This window comes from Oenanthe melanoleuca, chromosome 23 (genome assembly GCF_029582105.1).
Source record: "Oenanthe melanoleuca isolate GR-GAL-2019-014 chromosome 23, OMel1.0, whole genome shotgun sequence".
Classification (NCBI taxonomy): domain Eukaryota; kingdom Metazoa; phylum Chordata; class Aves; order Passeriformes; family Muscicapidae; genus Oenanthe; species Oenanthe melanoleuca.
The window spans coordinates 2,818,713-2,843,758 of NC_079356.1; the positions used below are offsets into that span (position 1 = coordinate 2,818,713).

General features: G+C 49.5%; 1 protein-coding gene across 1 annotated transcript in view; it reads left to right on the forward strand.

Annotated features, from left to right (window-relative positions):
* GRIK3 (glutamate ionotropic receptor kainate type subunit 3) overlaps positions 1 to 25,046 on the forward strand; it is a 107,663-nt gene that overhangs the window by 46,131 nt on the left and 36,486 nt on the right. Inside the window, exons 2-6 of the mRNA XM_056509341.1 lie at positions 11,970 to 12,146; positions 12,889 to 13,146; positions 14,758 to 14,939; positions 18,426 to 18,479; positions 22,339 to 22,512. Of these exons, the coding sequence (XP_056365316.1) occupies positions 11,970 to 12,146; positions 12,889 to 13,146; positions 14,758 to 14,939; positions 18,426 to 18,479; positions 22,339 to 22,512 (845 nt within the window). The remainder of the gene's footprint in view (positions 1 to 11,969; positions 12,147 to 12,888; positions 13,147 to 14,757; positions 14,940 to 18,425; positions 18,480 to 22,338; positions 22,513 to 25,046) is intronic.

The window sequence follows — 25,046 nt, forward strand, 5'->3', positions numbered from 1 at the left end:
TGGTTTTTGTCACTTAACTCTGAAGCTGAAGATATTACTCAAGTTCTGCAGCAGTTACCTGTAAATGAGAGGAAATTCAGGGATGCTGTCCCTGATTCCAATTCATGGTCCAGGCAGGGGACAGTGACCCCCATGGGGCTGTTCCCTGGCTGCTCATCCCACACACAGGATGAAGAGGAGGAGGAATTGTTTTGCCCAACTTCATGTGGTTTCCCCCAGACAATCTGCTTACTGTACAGCCCTTGTGAGAGGAGGATGCCAGCTCATGTTCACTGATTTATAAATAGGGTGGGAAATAGGAACCCTTCACTCCTCAGTTTTCCTGTCAGAAATCTCTCCCTTCAATATGCTTTTTAATTAAAGTCAAATTCAGCTCAACTGCAAGCTCAGCTCCTTTTGAAGCTCCCACTCAGCAGTATCCCTTTTTTTCAAGTTTCTTCAAACCATTTTCCCATTGAATTCGTGCTACTCCCAGTTCACAGCTCCCAGCTTAAACCATTACAAAGGAAATATTGACACACCTAAAATGTAAGAAATGGCAGAAAAAAAACACTATTCCAGAAAAAAAAAAAAAGTGTTTTATTTCAATCAGTAGATCCATTAACCCTTCCGGAGACCTGCCTGCTCCCTGGAGCAGTTTGCTCATTGGTGCTAACGAGGCATGAGTTATTGCTCATGTTTATTATAGGTAGATGTATCCCATTAATTAGCTCTGCATGAATCAATGGAAGCCACTGAATACATAATCCTCGATAATTCACGACACTGGAGCAGAGGAAACAGCACTGAGTGAACAGTGATCATGGTGATGAATCTCAGAATTCACAAAACATCGGGGCTCTGGGTTGGTGTGAGCAGTTACAGGGTCAGGTCAGGGCTGAGCTGCCAGTGGCACAGTGACATCCACTGCCACGAGGGACAAAGGGCTGTGTCAAGCCCTGCACAATGACTAACACTCAGTTTTAACTGCATTTGGATCTCTTAATAAAGCTTCCCTCTTCCACCTCCTCTAGAATTAGAATGTTTCTCTAATTCCCCCTTTTCTGCTCTACCAACTAATAATTTATCCATTTTAATTTGTGATTCATTGTGTTTAGTCATAATAACGAATATTCAGCTTCATTAGCAGATACTTGGTTCAGTTCCTACTGAGACATTCAGCTATTCCAGTGTGGCAGCTGGATCATTGGCAGAGGATCCCTCTGGCAGTGGATCCCTTTGGCATTGGGATCTCTGGCAGTGGATCCCTCAGCAGTGAGATCATTGGCAGTGGATCCCTTTGGCAATGGGGTCATTGGCAGTGGGATCATTGACTGTGGGATCATTGGCAGTGGGATCATTGGCACTGGATCCCTTTGGCAATAGGGTCACTGGCAGAGGGGTCATTTACTGTGGGATCATTGGCAGTGGGGTCAGTGGCAGTGGATCCCTTTGGCAATGGGATCTCTGGAAGTGGGGTCACTGGTAGTGGGATCATTGGCAGTGCATCCCTCTGGCAGTAGGATCACAGGCAGTGGATCCCTGGCAGTGGGATCATTGGCAGTGGGATCTCTGGCAGTGGACCCCTGGACAGTGGGATTATTGGCAGTGGATCCCCCTGGCAGTGGGATTATTGGCAGTGGATCCCCCTGGCAGTGGGATCATTGGCAGTGGATCATTGGCAGTGGATCCCCTTAGCTGTGGGATAATTGGCAGTGGGTTCCTTTGGCAGTGGGATCTCTGGCAGTGGATCCCTTTAACAGTGGGATCCCTTTAACAGTGGGATCAATGGCAGTGGATCCCTTTGGCAATGGGATCTCTGGCAGTGCATCCCTCTGGCAGTGGGATAATTGGTAGTGGATCCCTTTGGCAATGGGATCATTGGTAGTGGATCCCTGGCAGTGGGATCATTGGCAGTGGATCCCTTTAGCAGTGGTATCTCTGGTAGTGGGATCTCTGGCAGTGGAACCCTGGGCAGTGGGGCTGGAGGCAACAGGGCACCCAGCACAGGGACAGGGACCCCTGGGCAGTGGGGCTGGGGACAGCAGGACACCCAGAATAGGGACAGGGACCCCTGGGCAGTGTGGCTGGGGCAGCAGGACACCCAGCACAGGAACAGGGACCCCTGGGCAGTGATGTGCTCAGGCCATGGCACCAGCACAGCCCCACCCCAGCCACTCCTCCATGGGCAGCTGTTCCTCTGTGAAACAGAGATTTTTTAAAGCTGGTTTTGATCATTCAGGGAATGTGGAATTCCTTTGGAGCCCTGCTGCTGGGCAGGTCCAGCACTTCCCTTCACATCCCCTGTTCTGTGTGTGGCTGTTTGTAAACCAAGAGTACAGATGACAGGAAAATAATGAAAGCATTTTTCAGAGCAGATCCTTTTGTCACTTCCTTTTTAGTTTTTTCCTTTCTTTCATTCCCTGGAATAAAGTGCTGCTTTTAAGCCGGCAAATCTTTCAGCTGTAATTACCCTGGGCATCCAGAACTGAAAATTAAGAAATGGGTGGGGAGGGTTAAAACAAAGTGAGGGAAAAGAACCATTCATAAAATATATTGAAGATTGTAGGTTTCAAAAATGCCCTCCCCAGGCAGATTTTCCCACCACAGAAGATTTCAGTCAAGGTAGATTGGGAAGGAATTTGTAAAAAATTGTGGTTTTATTCTCATGGTGTGGGCCCCTGTGCTGGTCCCCACCTCCCCTGCCCAGCAAGTGCCACATCCTGGATAAAGTCTGTTTTTGCCCTCTGCTTAACAACATTAAAACATTAAAATAGGAAGAGGAAAAGTCAAAATCAGTCTCTGGATCTCCCAATTACACCTTTGGCTGCCCCAAGCACCAGGTCAATCCCACAGAGCCCCATGCTCCCTCTGCATCCCACACTTCTGGAGTCCTGTGGAAATCTATTACAGACCTTTGATCTCTTCCTGCAAAAAGGATTTTCTGAGGAGAGGAGATGGGATTAAGCAGAAACAATTTTCCCAGGGCACTGTGTGGTTTGTTTTTTTTTTTTTTCCCTCTTCTCTGCTTTCTCTTAAACAGAAGATGCCAACAGCAAAGATCCTCACAAGGCTTTGGGACTGTCAGCTCCTGAATGGAATCCATACCATCAGTCAAATTTAGCAGCTATCAGGAGCAAATACTCAGCATGTGGCACAAAAATCTTGTAAAATGGAACTGTTAAATATTTAGGGCAGATGACAAAACAATATGTCATAATATTTGCAGAACTGCATTTGCCATTCAATGCCTCATCTCAGTCAAGGTCCCAATTTTTGGAAGCATCAATGCAAGAGTGAGAAACAAGTTGGCTGTCAGTGTTTGACTACACTGGAAAACAGGATTTAATGTAGGTTTCTTAAGTCTAATATATGCTACATGCCAGGTGGGTATTAACATTTATTAGCTGCATCTTAGCAATGAATAGTGGAAAATAATTTAATTAATATGCAATAATTGGCATTTTAATTTAGCTTGGCAGGTGTATGTGTGGCCAAAGATTTGCAAAATCCAGTTTACCTGGGAAGATTTTTTTTCCCCCAAAATAAATGAGTTTTGTTTCCAACACCCTGTATTCAGTTTTACAGTGAATTTTCACAAATGAACCAGTTGGACCCAGTTTGCACTGGGATAAATGGGAAGAGCAGTCACCTGTTCCCACCTGCTGGGGAGTGTGTGCAGGGGGATATGGGGCCAGCCCTCAGCTCTCCAGCACACAGGAAAGAGAAATCCAGAGTATTTCATCGCCTTTGTCAGAAGCCTGGCCAGTCCTGGCACGGGGTGGGATTTATGTTTCAGTGTGGCCTCACTCCCTGCTCTGTACCTCACCCTGATGGACACCCCAGACCCCTCCACAGGCCAATAAAACACCACAGAAAACACAGAAAATACAGAGAATTCACTTCCAGCTGTGCCACCTCAACCCTGTATTACACACCTGCAATAATTGAATCTTTCAAACACTTTTGTTCCCCCCATACATTTCAGTGTCACTCTCAGCCCCAAGCCCTGCCATAAAAGTGACATTTGATTGTGCCTGATTTATCCAGCCATGGGGGATTCCCAGGACACACCTGCTGAGTTCAGGCTGTTTTGGGGAGGTTTTGGGCTTTGCTCAGAGCAGGAGGGCAGGGATGGGCATGGGGGGACTGGTGGCACAGTCCAGCCCAGCTGCCCCTCCCTGGCAGAGGAGTGGCAGAGAGTGGAGGATGGAATTAACACTGTGATTTAATTCTGGGCAGCTCACACACAAACCTGAGCTGGTAAATAATCCCAGATACCTGGTGAGGTGTCCCACAGCGAGGACAGGATAAGCACAAAGCTGCCAAATCTCCCTTGTGCAGAGAAATGAGACACTCAGAGCCTGTGGGAGCCTTTCCCAGCCGGTGTCGAGGGCTGTGGTGGGACTGGGTGTCACTGGGACATCAGCCCTAGGGGAGTTCTGCAACTCCACAGTCACTTTGGGACATTTGCATTTCCTGTGAGCTGAATGTTGGGTAAATCAAAAGTTTCATGGCATTTTCCTTTCCTTTATCTTGATGCTAATCTGTTCCTCTGAGATTACGATGCTTTCTTTTTTTTTTTAATTAATTGAGCCTGCTTAGGAAAAAAAAAAAAAAAAAAAAAAAAAAAAAGAGCCCGTTTTATTTTAATCATGTATTATGCAAATTAGAAATTTAAATATCATTAAGGAATCTGTTGCTAACTTAATTTATTTCTGCTGTGGCACCACTGAAGGCTTTTGATCTCAGATTAGCGCTTTGATCCGCTCCCTTGGTCGGGGTCACGCTCCTCCTCAGATGTCAAACGTGCAACACCACAACAGCTTGCTCAAAGCATGGCAGAGGAAATGCTGCCAATTAGGCCAAACGAGGGGGGTTTGCAATGAGAAGTTTGTTTCTAGGAGCCACAGCCTGTTCTGCTCTGTCCTGGCCTGTGGGGATGAGCGCTGCCAGCGTCCAGGATGCAACAGGTCGTCCCCAGGAGCAGTGACAAACCTTTCCAGACCTTCCCTATCTGCTGTTCATTAAAAACACAACCTGCCATGTTCCATTAATTCCCCATTTAGTGTGGGTAAAGTGCTGATACATACATTTTAGCTCCAGTGGTTTTAATCAGTTAATTTAACCAGAAGCATTAATAATGTATTGCTTTGCCACTTGACTGCTCATCTGTTAAGCAGCTTATACATAGAAGAATGTCACCCCCTGTGACATGAAGTGCCTAATTCAGAGCAAATGAAATAGGATTTTGCATATTCAATACCAAAATTAGAAAAGAAGGAGACACCGTCTCCTGGGAATGGATCAACCTGCTGTGATGGGATTTCTGTCCTGGCAGGCGGGAAATCCCTCCTTGTGGGACACACTCTCACTTCGTGTGTCTGATTTTCTGCTTGAATTCATTCTCTTGGCATTACTCAGCGAGTACCTGGCTCTGCCTCCCGCTGCACCATGTGGTGGAATCCGAGGCACTGGGGATGTGTGTCTGTCCATCAGCTCCTCCACCAGCCCCCGTGGGGTCCCAGGGGCACCCCCTGAGTGACCAGGGAGGTGACAGTGGGACTGTTCCCACTCAGGTTTGATTCCATGGTGCAGCTGGAATAGAAACATTCCTGGTCACGTTTGAGGGTGTTTGGGGACACTGGGGGGATCTTCCACCCCACTGTGCCTGTCTGTCCTCTGAGCTCACAGGAGATTCAAGCTCCATCCAACATCCCAAGGATGCTGGGCAGCAAATCCAGCCAGGTGTGCTGAGGAATTCAGGAACACCCAAACCCAAGCCCAGAGAAGTTGTGCTCAGCCCCTGCTTGGCTCCATTTCTCTGTAGGGTATTGTGGGCACAGGAAAAGCTCCTGAGTGGGCAGGTATGCCATGGGCCATGAAAGTGGGCAAAAGCAGGTGGAAATGGCTCAGACCTGAGAGCCAGGGAGTTGCCAGGGTGGGAGCAGCTCAGGGACAGGCTGGTGCCTTTTGAATTTACACAAAAGAGTCGCACAGTGAGCGCAGGCAGCGTGTGAGCACCAGTGATGCAGACACACCTGCTGAGGTTACTCCTCTCCCCACATCCCAGGCAGATCCTGCTCTGGGTGTTCAGCAATCAGCATCCAGAGTGAGGAGCTCCCGTGGGCAGGGCCAGCTCAGCCCCCAGCCCTGCTCAGGGGCTCCCTGGCGTGATGAAGCCTGAAATTGCTTTGGATCCGTGGCTGTGCTGCATCACATTAGGCAGCAGCACCCTGAAGTGACAGGGCCAGTGCATGATCAGCAGCACTTGAAGGGGGTCAGGGACAGGGACTCACATCCTGCTGCTCTGTCAAACCAAAAACCCACTGACAGACCGCGGGAATTATCTCCAGCTCCTTCCCAGAAGGTTTGTTTCAATCAGTTTGCAAGTTGTGCTGGCTGGGCACGTCCAGGATGCTGCCAGCTGAAACACAGGGCTGGATGGGGCAGGGGCAGGGGGATCCACTGCAGCTCTCTGCAGCAGGGGCTCCCCAGGAGTAACAAGGGTGGGAACCCCCAGCACTCCTGGCACTGCTTTCCTCACTCATCAGTTCATAGGGTGGGCTTGTTTCTGTTTGTTTCTGCTTGGGGATCAGCTGGCATCAGCACCAGACCTGGGGGCTCTGCTCCATGCTGGGCTGAGCACAGGACCAGCTCCTTGGAGCACACTCGTGGAGAATCTCACAGCAGCAGCTCCTGGGGGGAAGGTGCAAGGAGAGATTTCTTGTGAATAAATCTGTCATTGCTTTCCCTTTTTGTTTTGCTGATATTTATTGCCTTCTGGATTTCCCTGCTCTCTCTGCATCCTTATTATAGCACCTGAGACTGCCACAGTCCCCCAGGATGGGCAGGCTCTGGGAGCTGAAGCCCATTCCCAGCCACAACCTCGTGCTCCAGGGAACTTTATTTCACTTCCCAGCAGTGTTATCTCATTTCTCTATATAATGCTGCAGTATAAACAGCAGCTCTCAGGGGACATGACAGTGAGATTTTCCCCACTGAACTTGCCAGCCAAGCAGAAGTGTCAGGTTCTCCAATCCTTTCCAGGGAGGCAGCTCTGTGAGGAAGACTCTCCATTCTCTGCCTCAGGGACCTGTGGAGCAGCATCTGCAGGAAAAGGCACTAAATTCTGTGTACCTGTCCTCATCAGCCCACTTGCTAATACTGTCCCCAAAACAGTGATTTGTCCTCAGAAGAGGGCAAGCCCCATGCCTCAGAAGGCAACAGCAAAAACATTTTATAACCTCAGAGAAAAAAAAAAAAAAAAAAAAAAAACCAAAAAAAACACAAAACCCCAGCTCTGGGCAGAGGGACCAGGAGCTGCATGTCCCTGAGGAGCTGTGCTGGCTCCATCCTCACTAAGAGCTGCCTCAAACCAGGTATTTCTTCCCGGATGTCACATGGAAAGAGGCTGTCAGAGCTGTCTGAATGTGTGAGCAACACTGTCAGCGGGGGAGAGAAAAGTGTTATCAGAAATAGTTGTTCTTCAAAGCTAAATAACTCCATGATTTATAAGGAGTAGAAGATAAGAGATCACACCACACGCTGAGGGCTGCTGGAATTTTCTTTCTGAGAATGAAGCTGTTTGTTTTGGTAAAAAAGCAAAAGGGGGGAGAAACGAAAACCTAAAATACTTTGACTTTCTTGACTTAGCTCTTGACAAAGCTAAAAATAACTGCACTGGCACTGAGCCATGTCCCAGGATCACTGGAGTAGTGGAGGAAGGTTCCCAGCCCATTGTCCAACTGTTTTTTAGCTCCATCCTGGGGCCACTCCCAAGCTCTTCCAGCTCCATCTCTGGGGACAGAAGAATGCAGTGCAGTTTTGCTGGATGCAGACAAACCTGGGCCTGTTCTGATTGCCATCAAAGGGGTTTTAGGTGTTCTGTGATCCAGGTTTTACCCTGAAGAGAGGCCTAAGTTCAGTGAAACCCTCTGTGGCTTTCAGCCAAACTTCCCCTTGTGCCAGGCCAGGCTCCTTCTGCCTGCCCAGCCCCACTATTCCTCTTCTGGTCCAGATGCTCCAGGCATTTGCTCTGGAATCTCATTTCAGATTTTGAAAACTCACCTTAGCAGCAGTGTCGAGGTCATAAAATAAAATAACATTAACCAGTCAGACACGAGGTTGATTGTAATTAGTGTGTTTTCCCATACGCTGGCTGACATTCTCCAGAGAGCAATTAGTCTGCTTTAAGAGTAAAAGACAACTGAATAATTATTTAACCTGCCTGGGATTGATTTTAAAATCCAAGAAGTCAGATACAATAATGGATGAGTTCATCAAAAATTATGTAAAATAAGTGATAAGCTGATAAACTTCATCAACAGTGTGAGGCATCTTCTACAAGGCTGACTCCCAGCCTTGGGCACCAAAGCCCCCCAAACATGGCATAAAAAAGAAGGTTCTCAGGGGGAAATATCTATGCAAACAAAGCCAACCTGAAGTGTTGAACAGCACATGGTGCTGCAGTGGGGAGCCCTCAGGCTCTATTGACTGGACAGGAACAGCACACATAAATCAGGCAGCAAATCTTCTCCCAAACCTCAGGAGGATGTCACAAAGCAGGACAGCCCTGCTCACAGCCATCTTTTATCTCTCTGCCAAGCCACAGGAGGGGAAGGAAGAAGGAATGAGAAGCTGAGACCTGCTCAGACAGGAAAGCACCACAGAGTGGTCACAAAACATTGGAACTGGTTCCCAAAATGGGGCAGGGGTTTAGAGAGGGACAGCAACACTGCATAAGCTTCAGCTGTACTGTCTTGGGTGGCGTTTGTTGACATGTTGTGTATAAAAGTGGACGCTGCTTTGTTGTGGACTTTTCACACCCACTGACTCTTTGTGAGAGTGAAGCCAGAGGAGATTCCTGCCCAAGTTCTGTGTGGGATCACTTGGATGGAGCTGCCTACAGCTGCCCAGCCCTGTTCCTTCATCTCTCCTGCTGAGGCTCACGGGGACCCCTGGGTCCCCCAGCCCAGCTGATGTCACATCCCTCGTGCCCTCAGTGCCACGAGCTGAGCGTCTCCATTTTGCCCAAATGGAAGAACTTCAACAATTATTTTCATAATTAGCTGGCTTTGCAAATTAATGCCAGTTATGCTGTGTAATCATGATGAAGATTATGCATTAATCAGCTGTTTCAAGGCAGTTATTAGGCTCTTTAAATAATGATGGGAATGAACATCTCTGAAGGAGAGGCGTGCAGCCAAGAGGGATGTGAGGATCCAAGGGGATGTGCCATCAATCCTGCACAGATCTGGCTTCAGGTGCTCCCAGTCTCCCCAGTTTCTGAGCAAAGACCAGGCTGGGCCATGTGGTGACTCCTCAGTGACTGTGGGAGATTCCCAATGTCCCAGAGTATTCCTGGTGAGTTTTCCAGTGGGAAACACATGGAAACACGTCCCTGCTGCCTGTCAGCTCTCTCATTTTTCCTGTCAAAAAGCCTATTACATCCAGCTGGATGTCTGGAACAGGAATTTACTTAGGATCAAACACCAATAATCCACATATCCAGCCCTTCTATATTCTGTTATAGCAGGACATGCTCCAAGGCAACCCTGAAAGTTCTGGACTTGGAGAAAGCCTAATGCCAGCTAGTGGATAACCAATATAACATTAACCAGCTGTCACTTCAGGACCATGCTAGAAAACAAAAAATCCCTGACTAAACAGTCTGGACAGTGAAGCTTTGAACAGGAAGGTGGAGGGAATCTCACACTCAGTTTAGTTTTGTTTATTCTGTCTGATTTAATATTATAGATGAACTTTCTTCTGCCCTAAGAAACATGTATTGAGCTGCCAGCATGTGCAAACTTTGATGTGGATGAATAATTTTCTTTGCACCCGTCAAAACCCAAATGTTTTGGCACAATCCAGTGAGAATGAGGCATGTGGACAATTCTGCTACACTCCTGCCTATGCTGCTCAGCATCCTGGATTGAAAACCTGCCTGTGAGTGACTGGCTGGAAATCATGTGAGACTGAAACCATGCTCCAGAATGAGCATTCAGCCTCTTTCTTTCTTTATTCTTCTGCCTATTACCAAAATTAGCAATGAGTTCATTGTTTTTTTTCTAGCAGAGACATGCAGGGAACAGCTCAAACTTTTTCCATATCTGTGAATGTAAATTAATTCCCACACTCACTTCACAACTGGGGACACGGATGCACAAAGACTGCACAAAGAGGAAGAGGAGGAAAGGGACTTGTCACCATCCAGGGGAGCAGAAAGTCTTTTGTAAATCCTTCTGCTTCCTTGCTGAGAACACCTCCAGCCATCCCTCCTGGGCTTCACCAGGCCATGGCTCTGGGCACATTCCCAGGAGGACACCCAGAGCACGGCCATCAGCCAGCTTGTCAGCCTGGCTCTGGCCAAGCTGGAACTCCTGGCTAGCACCAGACTGCCTCAAAACTATAGAAAATGTGCTCTGGAGAAGGATTCATGGCATTGCCTGAAAGCCAGGAGGGCTGAGCAGACATCTGTTGTCTACAACAAAATATTTGAGGACTATCTTAAATTGAAGAGGAAGATTTTCCTTCTGCTAATGAAGCCTGAGACCATCTGTTACCAATTGTACTTGCTTATTTCGCTCATCCATTAATTATTTTGGTTTTCTTTTTGAATAAGATAGAGCAAGGTTTGTGTCTTTCTGTGGTTCTGTGGGGGGTGCAGGGTGGCTCCTGCATCTCAGAGACAAGGACACACGATTACATAACCCATGCCTGCTCCAAGTCACTCCAATTAGAGTGGCTGTCAGTGGGAACTGAGGACAGGACTCACAGACACGGAGCCAAGAAACCCAGGGATGCTGTGACATGAGCTTGTTGCCCTTGGGGAGGTGTAATGGCATTAACAACATTTGTACACAGGAAAGCTTCATCTGAGATGTGCATTACTGAGCAGAGGAGCTGTAGGGTAGGAAAATCCCCAAGTCTCTGCTGGTCTGAATTAAAAACCTGGAGAACTAAACACGAGGAACAATAAAAAAGGAGAAGGGAACTGAGAGTGGCACTGAAAATAGCCAGCAGCAGCACTGCCCTGCCTGTCCCTTGTGTGGGGACCAGAGGGGGTGATGAGGCAGGAGGATTTCAGGAGGAGGGCAGAGCCAGTTTTGTGCCCAGTAACTCCTCATGGCACAGACCTGGAGCCTCCCTGCAGTTGGGCAATAAGCCTGTCCACCTCCCATGGGCTGCTCCTAAAGTTTTATGGGAAGCCACTTATCTGGCTGGTAAAAATATTCCAAAACTTTAAACCACCTGTTATTGCCCCACAAAGCTGCCACCCTGAACATTCCCATAGACCAGGATATAAGAAAAACCCAATCCTTCTTGTCTTCATTTCAGTACAGGGCAGGTCCTCAAGCAATCCCTGCTCCACCTGCAAACGTTCCAAGAGTTTTCTCACTTTGCTGCATTGTTGGGGAGGGAATAGAAAAATCTTATAAGTGCCTAGCAAGTGCTTCTGAAACAACAGATGAAACAGAGATGTTGGCATATTTTGACATAGATGCTGAAAACATACATGTGAAGGCTTGAGGGCTATTCCTTTGTTTAGATGATACCAAATGCCACAAACACCAAAGAACCAACAGACATCCTGTCCCAAGCCTGGCAGGAAAGGTCTGAAGACAAGAAAGCCATAAAACATGGTAATTTAGTAGTTCCTATAGGTTGCATGCAAATATTAGGAAATTAGTGTATTGTATTAGATTGGTTATTGGAAATTAGAATATTCATCATAGAAGAATACTTATTGTATTGTAAATGGGAAATCTCTCTCTCTTACCCCCTTGCTCTTATCTCTTGCTCTCTTACTCTCCATGCTCTACACTCTCTCTTACACCCACACCTTTATAATAAACCACAAACCTCAAGAACAGAAAATAGAGAGCTCCTGAGTCTGTCCAGTGACCATCCAGCCAACAGTACAACCCCCACACTGCACGAGTTTGTGAAACTGAGGCTCAAAGGAGGGATTTTCTGCCTTGCAGGAGGAATTTTTGAGTATGCAGACGGCCCCAACACGCAGGTGATGAGTGCTGAGGAACAAGCCTTCAGATTTTCCGCCAACATCATTAACAGGAACAGAACTCTGCTGCCCAACACAACCCTAACCTATGACATCCAGAGGATACACTTCCACGACAGCTTTGAAGCAACTAAGAAAGGTAAGAGCAGAGCAAACTTCTGAGCAGCTTTGTGGACATTTATTCAGCGTGAGAAAGGTCTGGCTTCAAGACCAGCAGCTTGTTCTGTCCTGCTCTCACCAGTGATCTGGATGAGAACTCCTGCTGGAGCTCACCTTCCTCAGGCATTTTAATACAAGGGGAACAAGTACCTTTTTTCCCCTCTGAAAACCTCACAGAACTCCTTTCAGCGTTTGCTCTAATCCTGAGCAAAGGTCTGGAGGCCATGCCTGTGTTTGTGTCGCTGCATCCCTGGCAGTGCTCACATCCATCACATGGATGCTCTGTTCCCTTAATAACAGTCACTTTTGATTACTGGATAACAGCAGCACTCTTGAATTGCTGAAGGGGAGGGATTGCACAGCAAAGGCTGTGAGCTGGTGACCTGTGGGCTCGTGGAGTTTGATTCTGGCTGGGGACAAAGGAAACCTGCTGAGTGAGCTGGCAGCTTTGGAGGGACATCACCAGGAGGGAGCTCAGTGCTCCCAGCCAGCCAGGTGACCCCCCCTGTCCCTTTTTAGATGGTTTTGTGGTGGAGGCTCCTTCAGAGGAGCCTGGAACTCCTCTGTGCCTCTACCACCAGTCCAGACCCACGTGGCATAACTCATCCTCTCTCCCTGTGCCTCACCACTGCTGCAATTACCCAATACCAGTGCCCAGGAGTGTCTGGGCTGTGCCCAGGGCTGCCCCATGCTTTGCTGACATCCCTCCCTTCCTCCTCCAGCCTGTGACCAGCTCGCTCTGGGGGTGGTTGCAATATTTGGACCTTCCCAAGGCTCCTGTACCAACGCTGTGCAGTCCATCTGCAACGCCCTGGAGGTGCCCCACATACAGCTCCGGTGGAAGCATCACCCCTTGGATAACAAGGACACTTTCTATGTCAACCTGTATCCTGACTATGCTTCCCTGAGCCACGCCATCCTGGACCTGGTGCAGTACCTGAAGTGGAGGTCAGCCACAGTGGTGTACGACGACAGCACAGGTGGGTAAAGCAGCTCAGAGGAAGAATCTTGGAGATTTCCTGTCCTGGGTGCCTTTGGGAACTTTTCCAATGAACCCTCTCAAGATGATGCCTGGTGCAGTGAGGAGTTCTGGACAGTGCTGTGGGCAGCCCTGGGAGCTTTTGGAGCATTTCATTCACGAAGATCTATAAGTGGGGCAGTGAGCTGGCAAAGGGTCGTGGTGGGGCTCATTGACATGGGGTGACCATCTCAGCCTGGCTCTTCTGGCACTTTGCAACAGAAAAGCCCCTGTCCACAGCTGCCATGGAGGGAGCAGTTCCCAGCTAAAACCAAAAGCAGTTCTGGAAAGTTTTTTGTTTTCTAGATAATTCTGTAACACAGGGCTGGCAAAGTTCTTTGTGTAAGGAAAGCTGTTGATGGTTAAACAAAGCAAAGCGCTGCACAGCTCTAGATATAGACCCCCCCAAAAAAAAAAACAAAAGCCACATTGGATAGCCTGTCCAACCTAATTTCACTAAACCAAATGGTTTCTTTAGGGGAGGGCTGATGAGAACACAGTTTGACATTCCTGTTTTGCAAATGTGGGTCACAGTATGTTCCCTTCGTGGCACATTCTAATGTGTTCCTTCTATGCAAAGGGACACGCTTCTCTCTTCCCCCTTGCAATAGGCATCTGCTGAAATTCTCCTTGCAACACCAGATCCCAATAATTCCTGCTCAGCTGCATCCACCATGGCTCTTTGCCTTGTGCAGGAAACAGAGATGAATTCTGAGGGTAGCAGGAAGTTACGAGTTGTGATTAAGTGTTACGATCTCCACGACTCATAAATCCAAGCATATATTCATTTTTGCCTTTTGCTGCTGTGCATGGTAAATATGCAGATTTTAATTTGTTGTGCAGCTGATTATCTCATCCTGTCCTTTCTCAAGGGCACATCTGCTTAAGAAATTTTTTTTGTGATCCCAGAGGTGTCTGAGGTTAGGACCAACCTGCTGCTCTCCCTTTCCCACCCAGTGCAGGGTGGATGCTCTACTGGCTGCAGTGGTGGCAGGAACCATCAGGAACAGCCATTCTGGGGTTGATGGTTGATGTGTGACACTTTTGTTCTGGTACCCATTAGGGATGGATGGATGGATGATGGATGGATGGATGGATGGATGGATGGATGATGGATGGATGGATGGATGGATGGATGGATGATGGATGGATGGACGGATGGATGGATGATGGATGGATGGATGGATGGATGGATGGATGGATGATGGATGGATGGATGGATGGGTGGATGGATGATGGATGGATGGATGGATGGATGATGGATGGATGGATGATGGATGGATGGATGGATGGATGGATGATGGATGGATGGATGGATGATGGATGGATGATGGATGGATGGATGATGGATGGATGGATGGATGGATAGATGGATGGATGATGAATGGATGATGGATGGATGGATGGATGGATGGATGATGGATGGATGGATGGATGGATGGATGGATGGATGATGGATGGATGATGGATGGATGGATGGATGGATGGATGGATGGATGGAGAAGAGGGGAAGCCCTGAGGTGGGTAAGGCAGAGCTGTAACCTGCAGGTTTGTCTCTGTGTGACTCCCAAAGGCCTCATCAGGCTGCAGGAGCTCATCATGGCCCCGTCCCGCTACAACATCCGCCTGAAGATCCGCCAGCTGCCGCTGGACACGGACGACGCGCGGCCGCTGCTCAAGGAGATGAAGAGGGGCAGGGAGTTCCGCATCATCTTCGACTGCAGCCACCTGATGGCAGCTCAGATCCTCAAGCAGGTGAGCAGGAAGGCAAAAAGTGCCTGCTGAGCAGCCCATGCCTGTAGAATGAGAAGTGAGCCCTCCCTGGGGTGCAGCGTCCCCTTGGGACACAACCCACAGCCACCCCAAAAGCTACAGCCTGCCCATCCTTCAAGGACACTGCTGGATTCCTACAGACTGTGGCATTTTAGCTGGAAAACTGGCAGTAACAAACAGTGGCTGTGGGTGAGAATGAGCAAATGTTACAGGAGGAGAAGGGGCTGTGCCAAGTGCAGCGCCCAGGCTGGCGCTGGGCAGTTCTGTGGCTCTCCCTGCAGCTGCACAGCCCCAGCCTTCCTCCTCCATCCCAGCCAGGCCCAGCCAGGAGGGATGGCATCCTCTGTGCCTTCCCTTCCCCAGCACTGTCTGCAATTCTTGGACTTTAAGCCAGATGTCAGTGATTTTCCATTCATTTGGGCTCCCTCCTTTCTTCCTCCACGAGTTCCTCCTTGCTGCTCATTCCCGAGTGCCTTTGGGTGTCAGGGTCAATGTGAGGCAGAGGAAAAGGCTAAAAACCAGCCCTGAAAGTACTGCTCCCATCAGCCCAGCACAGCACCACCACCCAGATTAAATAAATCCCCAAAGGGATGAGAAAAGTGAGCACAAGGCATGAGCCTTCTCGAGGCAAAATGAAGGGAAGTGCTGAGACTACTTGGAAAGCCTGGGAGGGATTATTATGGGAAGCAATAGAAGGGGTTTATTGTCTCCTGCCAGTTATTTTCCCGTGCTGGTTGTGTTTGGTGCTGCTCACTTATTATGCAGTTTATTATAGTTTATTGTGCCATCTGCTCAGCTCATCACTGCCGGTGCAGAGTGAGGAAGATGGAGGAGAGGGGGGACCAGGGGAGACAAGTCTCTCTAAGTCCTTCTGGCTGGGTTTCTGTGTGTGTGTGTCGGGGTTTTGTCAGGACCTGGAGCCATGGATTTCAGCTCAGCAATACAAAACAGTCTATTTTTACTCAGGGAAATACTGGGGTGTTTTCAGAGTCTGGGAAGTTGCACAAACCCAAACCAGAGCCTGTGTGGTCTCTGCATGCCTGGCCACTCTGGTTTGTGGCATCAGGCAGGTTTGGAGCAGTGCACCACAACCTGCAGGTTACCCACCTCTGCTGAAGATTAGGAGGCTTAGGAACCTCAGATTTTCCTCACTTTTCTACCTGTAGCAAGAAATGCACAATGCACAGAACAAATAATGGACTGCAAAAAAAAAAAAATAATAAAAAGAAGCACAGCAGGAAGGAAGGCTCAGCATTCTGTTTATGCCAGAATCAGTAATATTCATATTTTATTGCTATTATATGCCTTTTGTAACGTTTTGGTCACTACACCAGTCAGCTCTGCAGACGTTTGGCTGGATGGAGTCCCTGGAGTCTCTTGGCCCTGCTGCCACCCCTGTGCACAGACTTGTGCTAGAATTTCCACCCCTTGACACTGATTTTCACTGCACATCTTCAGAAAACACAGAAGGTTTGAGCCCCTGCAGCTCAGGTCAGGCTGAGCAGTGCACTCACCATCGTGCCAGTTGGGATCTTGCTCCCCAGAGACTCGAGGTTCCACAGCACAGCACTGATCATCTGGGCAGTTTTTTTAAACTGGAGCAGTAAAAACCCCATGGATTAGTAATCCATGAGTAACAACACATAAACCAGCCCAACTGTACAGATGAGACTGTCACCTACTGCTCCAGCCTGGCTCCCTTGGAGTGACCAGATATTATTTTGCCCTCTTGGAAAACAAATTATTGTAGAAACCTATCAGAGAGTGAGTCCTGCTTGTTATTCTTTCCCAGATTCTCTGTCCTTCCTCAGTTTTGGTCCCTTGTTATCACCCCAGGTCTGTTCCCAGGCTGCCCTGCCCTGTCCCAGCTGTGCCTGCCAGCTCTGACTGAGCTCCTGCTCTCATCCTGGCCACTGCCTGTGGCTTATCCACCAGGATGATCATTTATTCATTTCCCCACAAACCCAGGTGCATCCTGCCCCAGGCTGCCAGTGCTGGGAAGCTGAATCTTCCTTCTGACAGCGAGTCTGGGCTCCTCAGCCAGAGCCAGAATGATCCAGCTGCAGAACATGAACCAGATCTCATTATTGGCTCCAGACTGGCTCCCCAACATGAACTGATGCTTCCCATACTGAGGTGCCATTCCCTGCTCCAGCTTTTTGAAGCAGAGTGTGCAGGAGGGAGAGATCTGCACTGCAGCCCCTGGATCCACTGACCAGGGGCTGGGGGACAGGACAGTGAATGGCCACAGGGAAAAACCCAGATTTCCTAAAAGCTACTTCCAGAGCAGGAAACCTGAGGTGAAATCACACTCTAGAGTCACAATATCTAGCTGGCAGTCCAGATCCTTTCCTTTCCCCTTGTTTTTTGACATCTCACTTCTTTTCAGATTGTCACTTCCTTCCTCGGAGGAAAATTCCGCCCTAGTAATTTTAGCAGAAACCAAGGGAAGCAAACATTTCCTGGGGGGACTTGAAGTCACTTTCCCATCAGTGGGGATTTTAAAGTGCTCTTGCATGTGTTTTCTCCAGAAAACACGCTCACACAGTCAGCATCCCAGCCAAACCCACAGGAATCCTCCTGCCACCAGCCACCAGCTTCAAGGTGACCTTTCTCATAGACTGAAATGTGCTCCCCCCATGTTGTGGAGGGTCTGGACGTGCTCATCCAGCCCCTTCAGCCCATGGATGTCCTCTGAAAGGGCTTCCAGGACAGCCTGTTCTCTCCAGTGCTCAGTTATGCAAATCCCAGCAATCTGCAGGAGCATCCTCCGTGTAGGGGCTGGCAGGGAGCCTCAGGCTTTGCTGGCCAAGGGCTCTCAGGACCATGATCTCCACAAGCTGAGGACAGGGGATATTCCCCCTCCCCATCCTTGTGCCTGACCCACTTCCAGAGCAGACCCTGAGTCAGGATTGTGCTCAGCAGGGAGGGACAGAGGCAGGAGCTCCCTGTGCTCTCTGCACAGATGGGACTGAAGGAGGGGATGCAGAGCCCCAGAATCACACGTGTCAGAAATCCAAACCCTCCCAGCTGCCTCCATAGCCACTGCAGGGCTGTGGCACTGTAAGAACAGGTTGTTTATGGCCACTCTGCACAGCTTTATGTGGGGTTGCTCAGTGCTTGGTATTGGAGAAGGGCTGTGGCCCTGGAGGACCCTGCACCATGAACAAAGTGCCACAGTGCCCTGGCACACCCAGGGACACCCAGAAATGCCACCAGCCCTCATGGCAGCTGACACTGAGGCTTTGCCATGGTTTCAGAATGGTTTGAGGAGCTCAGCTCAGCTCAGCATGTGCCTCTTGCTGGCTGAGCATGGCTGAGCTGCTCCATGAGCTCAGTCCTGAGTCCAGCCTGGTGTTTCCAGGTCTCTCCTGCCACATTTACCTACGAGCTCTGAGTTTTGTGTTGCATGGCTGTTGTTACACTCTTGTATCCCTTCACTAACCCCTTGTCCCTCCTCTCCTTAAGGCCATGGCGATGGGGATGATGACAGAATATTACCACTTCATCTTCACCACTCTGGTAAAGTATCTGGGGGTGGGATGGGGGTCTGACCCTGCAGTGGGGTGGGAAACAGAAGGAACTGGGGGATCTGGGACCCCAGGAGGAGAGGCAGTGACCTGGCTGTGCTCCTCTGCCCTGCAGCACTGCCCAGTGCTCAGCCTGGGAGATGCCACTTCTTCCTTCCCCTGCCCTTAGCTCACTCCTTTGGAGTGCTCAGAGCTGGGCTCTGGTTTTATTTCCCCCCAGTCATTTTGATGTCAGTGTAGCTCACACTGAGCACAGGGAGAGTGCCAGGCTGCAGCCACCACCTGGGTTTGGTGTGACCTGGTCCAGCAGAGCTGGGGATCAGCACCAGGAGCCCTCTGGAGCCAGAGCAGCCCTGCTGTGGTCCAAGCTTCAGCCCTGCAGGTTTGTCTTGCAGGAGGAGAGCTCAGCCTGACATTAACTCCCCTCTGTTCCTCTCTGACTCTCGGAGGCTTTTGGCTTTCCTGGCAGGGTCACTTCTTTCTCCATTTAAGATGCTATTGTCTAATCTACTGTTGAATTTTTGTGTGATTTTGAAAACCCAATTTATCTTTTTGCCTTTAGGAAAGAAACACACTAAACTAACCCTTAAAAACTACAAAATTTATTTTTCAAATGCAAATGACATTTTAATTACCCCTGCTGCCATTATCTATTCCAGGCAGCTTTAAGCATTTCCCAGATAACCTCCTATTAATCAGCCCCAGCTGAGCCTGGAGTACATTTCATGTGTAGGTACAGCCTGGAGGTGGGAAAAGAGGAATTATAATAAATTAATAGATAAGCAATCACAATTAATGCCACTTTCCTGAAATAACAGTTATATCATGGGAAAGATATTTTAATCTGTCATTCCTTAAGGCAATGTTTTCCTAGCTTGCAATGCCTGTGCTTCAGCTTCCCCAGTACGAGACCCATGGGGTGCTAATGAATTAGTCTATTATGTTATACTGAATGTTTCTAAAAGGTCCCCAGTCAATACTGAGCACAGTGTATCAACACTTGGCATGAAATGCTTCAACATTTTGCTAGGCAGCACGACTACAGTTCACTGACTCCAGCATGAAGAGCCCCATCAGCCTTTTCCACAGGAGGAGGAGGAGCAGGAGGAGGATCTCTGATGAGTGCTGGTCTCTGTCACACTCAGATTTTACACCCAAAGCCCCTGCAGGGAGAGCCCAGAGCTGCACTCTTGTGGGGCAGTCTGTAAAATGGGGCTTTGCAGACGTGGCCACAGCCCAGGGCAGAGCTGTGGGCACTCCTCAGCCCTGGGCAGCAGGAAACAGGGATGCTCCTCCTGGACCACTGAGGATGTGGGATGCACTGAAATCACTCCCCAGCATTGCTGCCACCACCAAGGAGCCCAAGCTGGGTGAGCTGGGGAAGGGGGAGAGCATCACAGGAACACAGTTTAGGGTGGAGGGGAGAATTAATCTGCAGCACAGAAAATAATGAGTGAAAGGGAATGTAGATGAGGTGGAAAATAGAACCAGATGTTTCAATTTGTGGCTGTGCAGGAGCAGAAAATCCAGAAGAAACTGATCTGATGATTCCCATCCACAGTCCTGACACTCAGCTGGTGTTCTGAATTATCCTCTGATTCCTGGAGGTGATAAATCAGGCTGCAGCTGAGATTTAAACTGCAGCCAAGGAGGGGCCCTGATGGGAGGCTGGTTTCTATAGGAACTTGGTGAAAGGAAAGGTCAGTGGGGAGCAGCAGGGCAGGGACAGCACCCAAAATACCTGTGGGACCTGAGAGGTGGCCAGGGCTGGTGGTTTGACAGATGGGCAGCAGAGACCATGGGGTCTGGAGCTCAGGGATCTGATTTGTCACATACAGTCACATTCTGAGCAGGAAATCATCAGCTTTTGCAACAAAAATTATTTCCTCACAACAATTTCTGGAATACAAACTGAAGTGTCTGATTAAAAAGAAGAAACAGACCCATTCCAGCAGGTCAGGCACAGAATTGCTGTCCCCCCTCCCAGCCAGAGGCATGAGCACCTGTCTGAGGTCAAACCACTGTATTTGCCCTTAGCTCCCTGAAGTCATTTAAAAATCAACATTGTGGCTTGGTTTTCACAGTGCACTTTAACAGAATGTGCAGGTTTGCACTTGCAATTTTTCAGGGTTAAAAGACAGCCCAAAAACCCGAGTCCCAATTGCCATTGTAGGGTGATTAATGATTTGGTCCCTGCTGCACCTGCAGGTCTGAGCACTCACATCAGCACTGAGCCCTGGGGCTGCAGAGGCTGGGGCAAAGCTTACAGAAAAATCAAACCCCCAAAGCTTATTAAAGCAAAACAGCCACAAGAACCCTCACTGCCCCACTCAGAAGGATGCCTCAGCTGCTGGTGGGTGCTGCTGCTGTTGTGCTGTGCTTAGGACAGCAGGTTTGGGATTCACAGCCCCCTGTGCAGGTGGGTGCTGTAGATGGGTGTTGCTGTGTCCCCCCAGCACAGCCCCTCACAGAGCACAGAACAGCCCCAGCACAGCCTCAGCCTCTCATCCCATATTGAAAATCCCTGTGATCAGCCCTTGTGAGAGCAGTGAATGTCACAGATTCACCCCCACGCTCCACTGCAGACAACTTGTGGTGCTGCCTTTGCACCTCCCCACATTCACTCTGCCACGAAACTCTGGCAGAAATTGTTCAGGATAAATTCTGATGAAATATGTCCCATCCAGCCAATGGTTCCCATTAACCCAGTTCCCCCAGTGCTCCCAGTGCTCCCAGTGTTCCCAGTGTCCCCCAGTGCTCCCAGTGCTCCCAGTGCTCCCAGTGCTCTCTGTGCCCCCAGTGCCCCCAGTGCTCCCAGTGCTCTCTGTGCTCCCAGTGCTCCCAGTGTTCCCAGTGCCCCCAGTGCTCCCAGTGTCCCCCAGTGCCCCCAGTGCTCCCAGTGCTCCCAGTGCTCCCAGTGTCCCCCAGTGCCCCCAGTGCTCCCAGTGCTCTCTGTGCTCCCAGTGCTCCCAGTGTCCCCCAGTGCTCCCAGTGCTCTCTGTGCTCCCAGTGCTCCCAGTGCCCCCAGTGCCCCCAGTGCTCCCCCAGTGTCCCCAGTGCTCCCAGTTCCCCCAGTTCCCCCAGTGCTCCCAGTTCCCCCTCCTCGTTCCCCCAGTGCTCCCAGTGCCCCCAGTGTTCCCAGTGCTCCCCCAGTGCCCCCAGTGCTCTCCGTGCTCTCAGTGCCCCCAGTGCTCCCAGTTCCCCCAGTACTCCCAGTTCCCCCAGTGCTCCCAGTGCTCCCAGTGCCCTCGCTGAGCGCTGCTCACAGGCCAGCAGCTCAGCACTGCCTGGCTCTGGCTCTCCCATCATATAAAGGGCACCCTCATTCATCTGCAGACTGTGTGGGCTGGTTGGAATGTCAAGACTCGCGTCCCAGTTCCTCCCTGGTATTCTGCAAATTGGTGTTTTGCATTCCGAGCGACTCTGCCACCCGCAGCGCCCGTGGGTCTCAGCACTGCCAGCAAATCCTCCGTGGAAAGGCCCATGGGAGCTCCAGACACAGAACCTCTGCCTTGTCCCCCCTCCCTGGGTCACAAATCTCTTTTTTCAGAGTGATTCTGCTTTTCTCCCCCCAGTCCTCTCCCCTCTTTCATGCTGACAAGTTCTTTGGTGGGAGTTCCCTTCTGCTGCCTGTGGGGAACCTGCACATACGGCACCCAAACTCCACCAACACCTCCAGGCCTCGGCAAGCAGCTGATGGCAGCAGACAGCACAATCCTCTAATTCCTGAGGGATCTGCACTCCCTCCCACCTCCCGCGGGCTCCGCCGTCTCACTCCAAACACCGACGCGCAAAACTCAAACAAAACAAAAGCTCGGCAAAATGTTTAAACCCATTTCTCTCTTTTAAAGGATCTTTATGCATTAGACCTAGAACCATATCGCTACTCTGGGGTGAACCTGACCGGATTCCGGATCCTCAACGTGGAGAACCCGCACGTGTCCTCCATCATCGAGAAGTGGTCCATGGAGCGGCTGCAGTCGGCACCCAAGGCACAGCTGGGGCTCCTCGACGGTGTGATGATGGTACGGCCACTTCAGACAGGGCACAGGGCTCTGGCTAGCACAGGGTTCCCCTGGATCCCTCTAGAACCCCCTGGCAGGGGGCTCAGCGTCCTTGGCACACTACCCACGACCCCTGGGGACTGGATTGAAACCCCTGGAAAAAAATTACTATCATTGCAGGAAGAATTACAAGTCACAAAAATTAGATTAGATTGTTAGAAGATAGAAAAGTGAATTTTTAGAAATGTTTATATTAGGGGGTTTGAAGCTATATGGAGGATTTTGGGTGGGGTATGTCTTTTCCTTCTTCTTCATGCCATCCATGTTAAGTGCCAGGCTGGCATTATTGGATTGGTCTGAGACAGAGTTGGACAGTGTAATAAAGTTGTCATGTATTGGAAAGTAATTGTAAATATTAGGTATGTAATTTAGAGTATAAAGGATAAGTCCTGCCCCAAGGACAGGCAGTGTGCCTCAGGTCTCAAGCTGAACAGACTGCTGTTAGCTAGAGAAAGAATTTCTTAGTTAAGAAACAATCAACAACCTTGAAAACCTCAGAAAACAGCCTCCTGAATCTTCTTCAGTGACCAGCTGGGAAAACCTGAACTTTAAACCACCTACATGTCCTGCTGTGAGGATCTCAGGCTCAGGAGACCTCACAGACAGTGGCACAGGGCAGGGTGGTGAGGAAGGCAGGAATAGTCAATAAGGTCTAAATATTACCTTTTTTTGGTTCTTGTACCAGTAACAACTCATCACCATTATCTGCCCTGAGGTGCTTTCTTCCATTCTTTAATAACTGTCCCTCGAAGTCTGGGGTGGAGCTCACACCCCACTGCTGTGGTAAGGCTCCTGCTCAGGCAGATTTCCCAGCAGACAAGGCAGGTGGCCAGGACGTGTCCCAAAGGGCTCCAGCTGCCCCCAAGAGCAGCAGGACACCGGCTCCCAGGGCTGGGAGCAGCACTGGGGCTGGGCCAGGCACTTTGCCGAGATAGAGGCAGAGGAAAAACTGCCAAAGCAATGCCCAGAGATGGGCTGTGCTGCAGTTTGATGACTCCTTTTAGGGTCTGATGGCAGCTCTGCTCTGCTGAGTTACTGCTGGGAAGGTACAGCACCTGCTCGCCCATCTGTCTTCCCTGCCAGGCTGCCTCCGACCCCAGAACTGCTGACTGGCTCCCTCCTTCCCTCTCCCTTTAGATCTGCCAGAACCAGCCCTGCTAAGTGGCAAAGCCTCCCAGATTTTCACCTTGAAATGGTCCTTAGGTGCCTCCTGTTGTGTTTGTTGTTAGGGGACAGGCTCCCGCCTGTCCCCACATCTGAGCCCTCCTGTGCCTGCAGCAGGGCTCGGTCCCCAGCTCTGCCTCCCCTCCCAGCCCCTCTTTGCCTTCTCAGAGGGATCCTGCCTTTGATTCCTGTTTGCCAGGTGTCCATCCACTGGGGCCCTGGACTCAGCTGGGCATTCCAGGCTGTAATTCACCATGAAATTGCATGGACACATCCTTGCCCCTCCTTTCCTCCAGCCCCAAAGTCACCAGCCTGTCCCTGCTGAGGTCCATACCTGCCCACGGATGCAGGTGGGGCTCCTGCTCTTCATGCTTGGCTGCTGAGGGAAGGGAAGGTCACAGGGATGGCTGCCAAGGCTGGAGGATTTTCTCCATGGCTACGTCCTGTTAGATGTTTGCTCGGTTATTTGCTGTATTATTTTGGTTTATTGTGGTTTATTATGCTGCTGCTACACTCGCATCTGTTTTGTGGCTCTGTGAAGCCAGCAAATAATGTATTTTCACTAGGAGGTCTTACCACATCAGAGCAAAAAATAAATCCAATTCTCCTGATCAGTGTTTGGATGTCAGATGGGGTATCTCAAATTGAATTTAAAATCATCACATTATATGGGGGGAGAAAAGTTCTCCCTAGTTTAGATCACTGAAATGCTAGAATATGTTACAAAGCCATGAGGTCCTGATTTTGGTGACAGCTTGTGTCATTTTTGGAAAACTGTGTGCCCACAAACATCTCTGTTTCTTATTTTCCCACGTATAAAATAGTGTGGAAAATATGTTCTCGTATAGTTTTTTTTTTTACACTCAGACAAAACAGACTCAATAAGAAAACTCTGTTACTACCTTCTACATTTAGAAGCTGTTGCTTCCCTCTTTGACACCACAGCAGGAACTGTGCAGGAAACAACCCAATAGCTGCTCACAGACAAACAACACTTCCAGGATTGCTGATTTTAGACAGAACCCTGCACTTTTAGTCTAAAAACCAAGAAATTATCAAGCAGGGAACACAAACAGAACAACCCAGGGGCTGGCAGGAGTAAATCAGAGTGGGTTCCACCTTTTCCTACGACTGCCCAGGGCCACCAAGGCTGTCCCCTGTTGGAGTCAGTGAGTTGGGGGAATTCTCTGAATCCTTCAGGGAGGAATCAAAGGGCAGGGATTGAATTAAAGCCTTTGGATGGATTGAAGTACATTAAGCCACTCACACATTAAGTAGAAGTTTAAGTATAAAGTTTTAGTATGAGCTCTAGTGCTTTTAGTAAGTGAAAG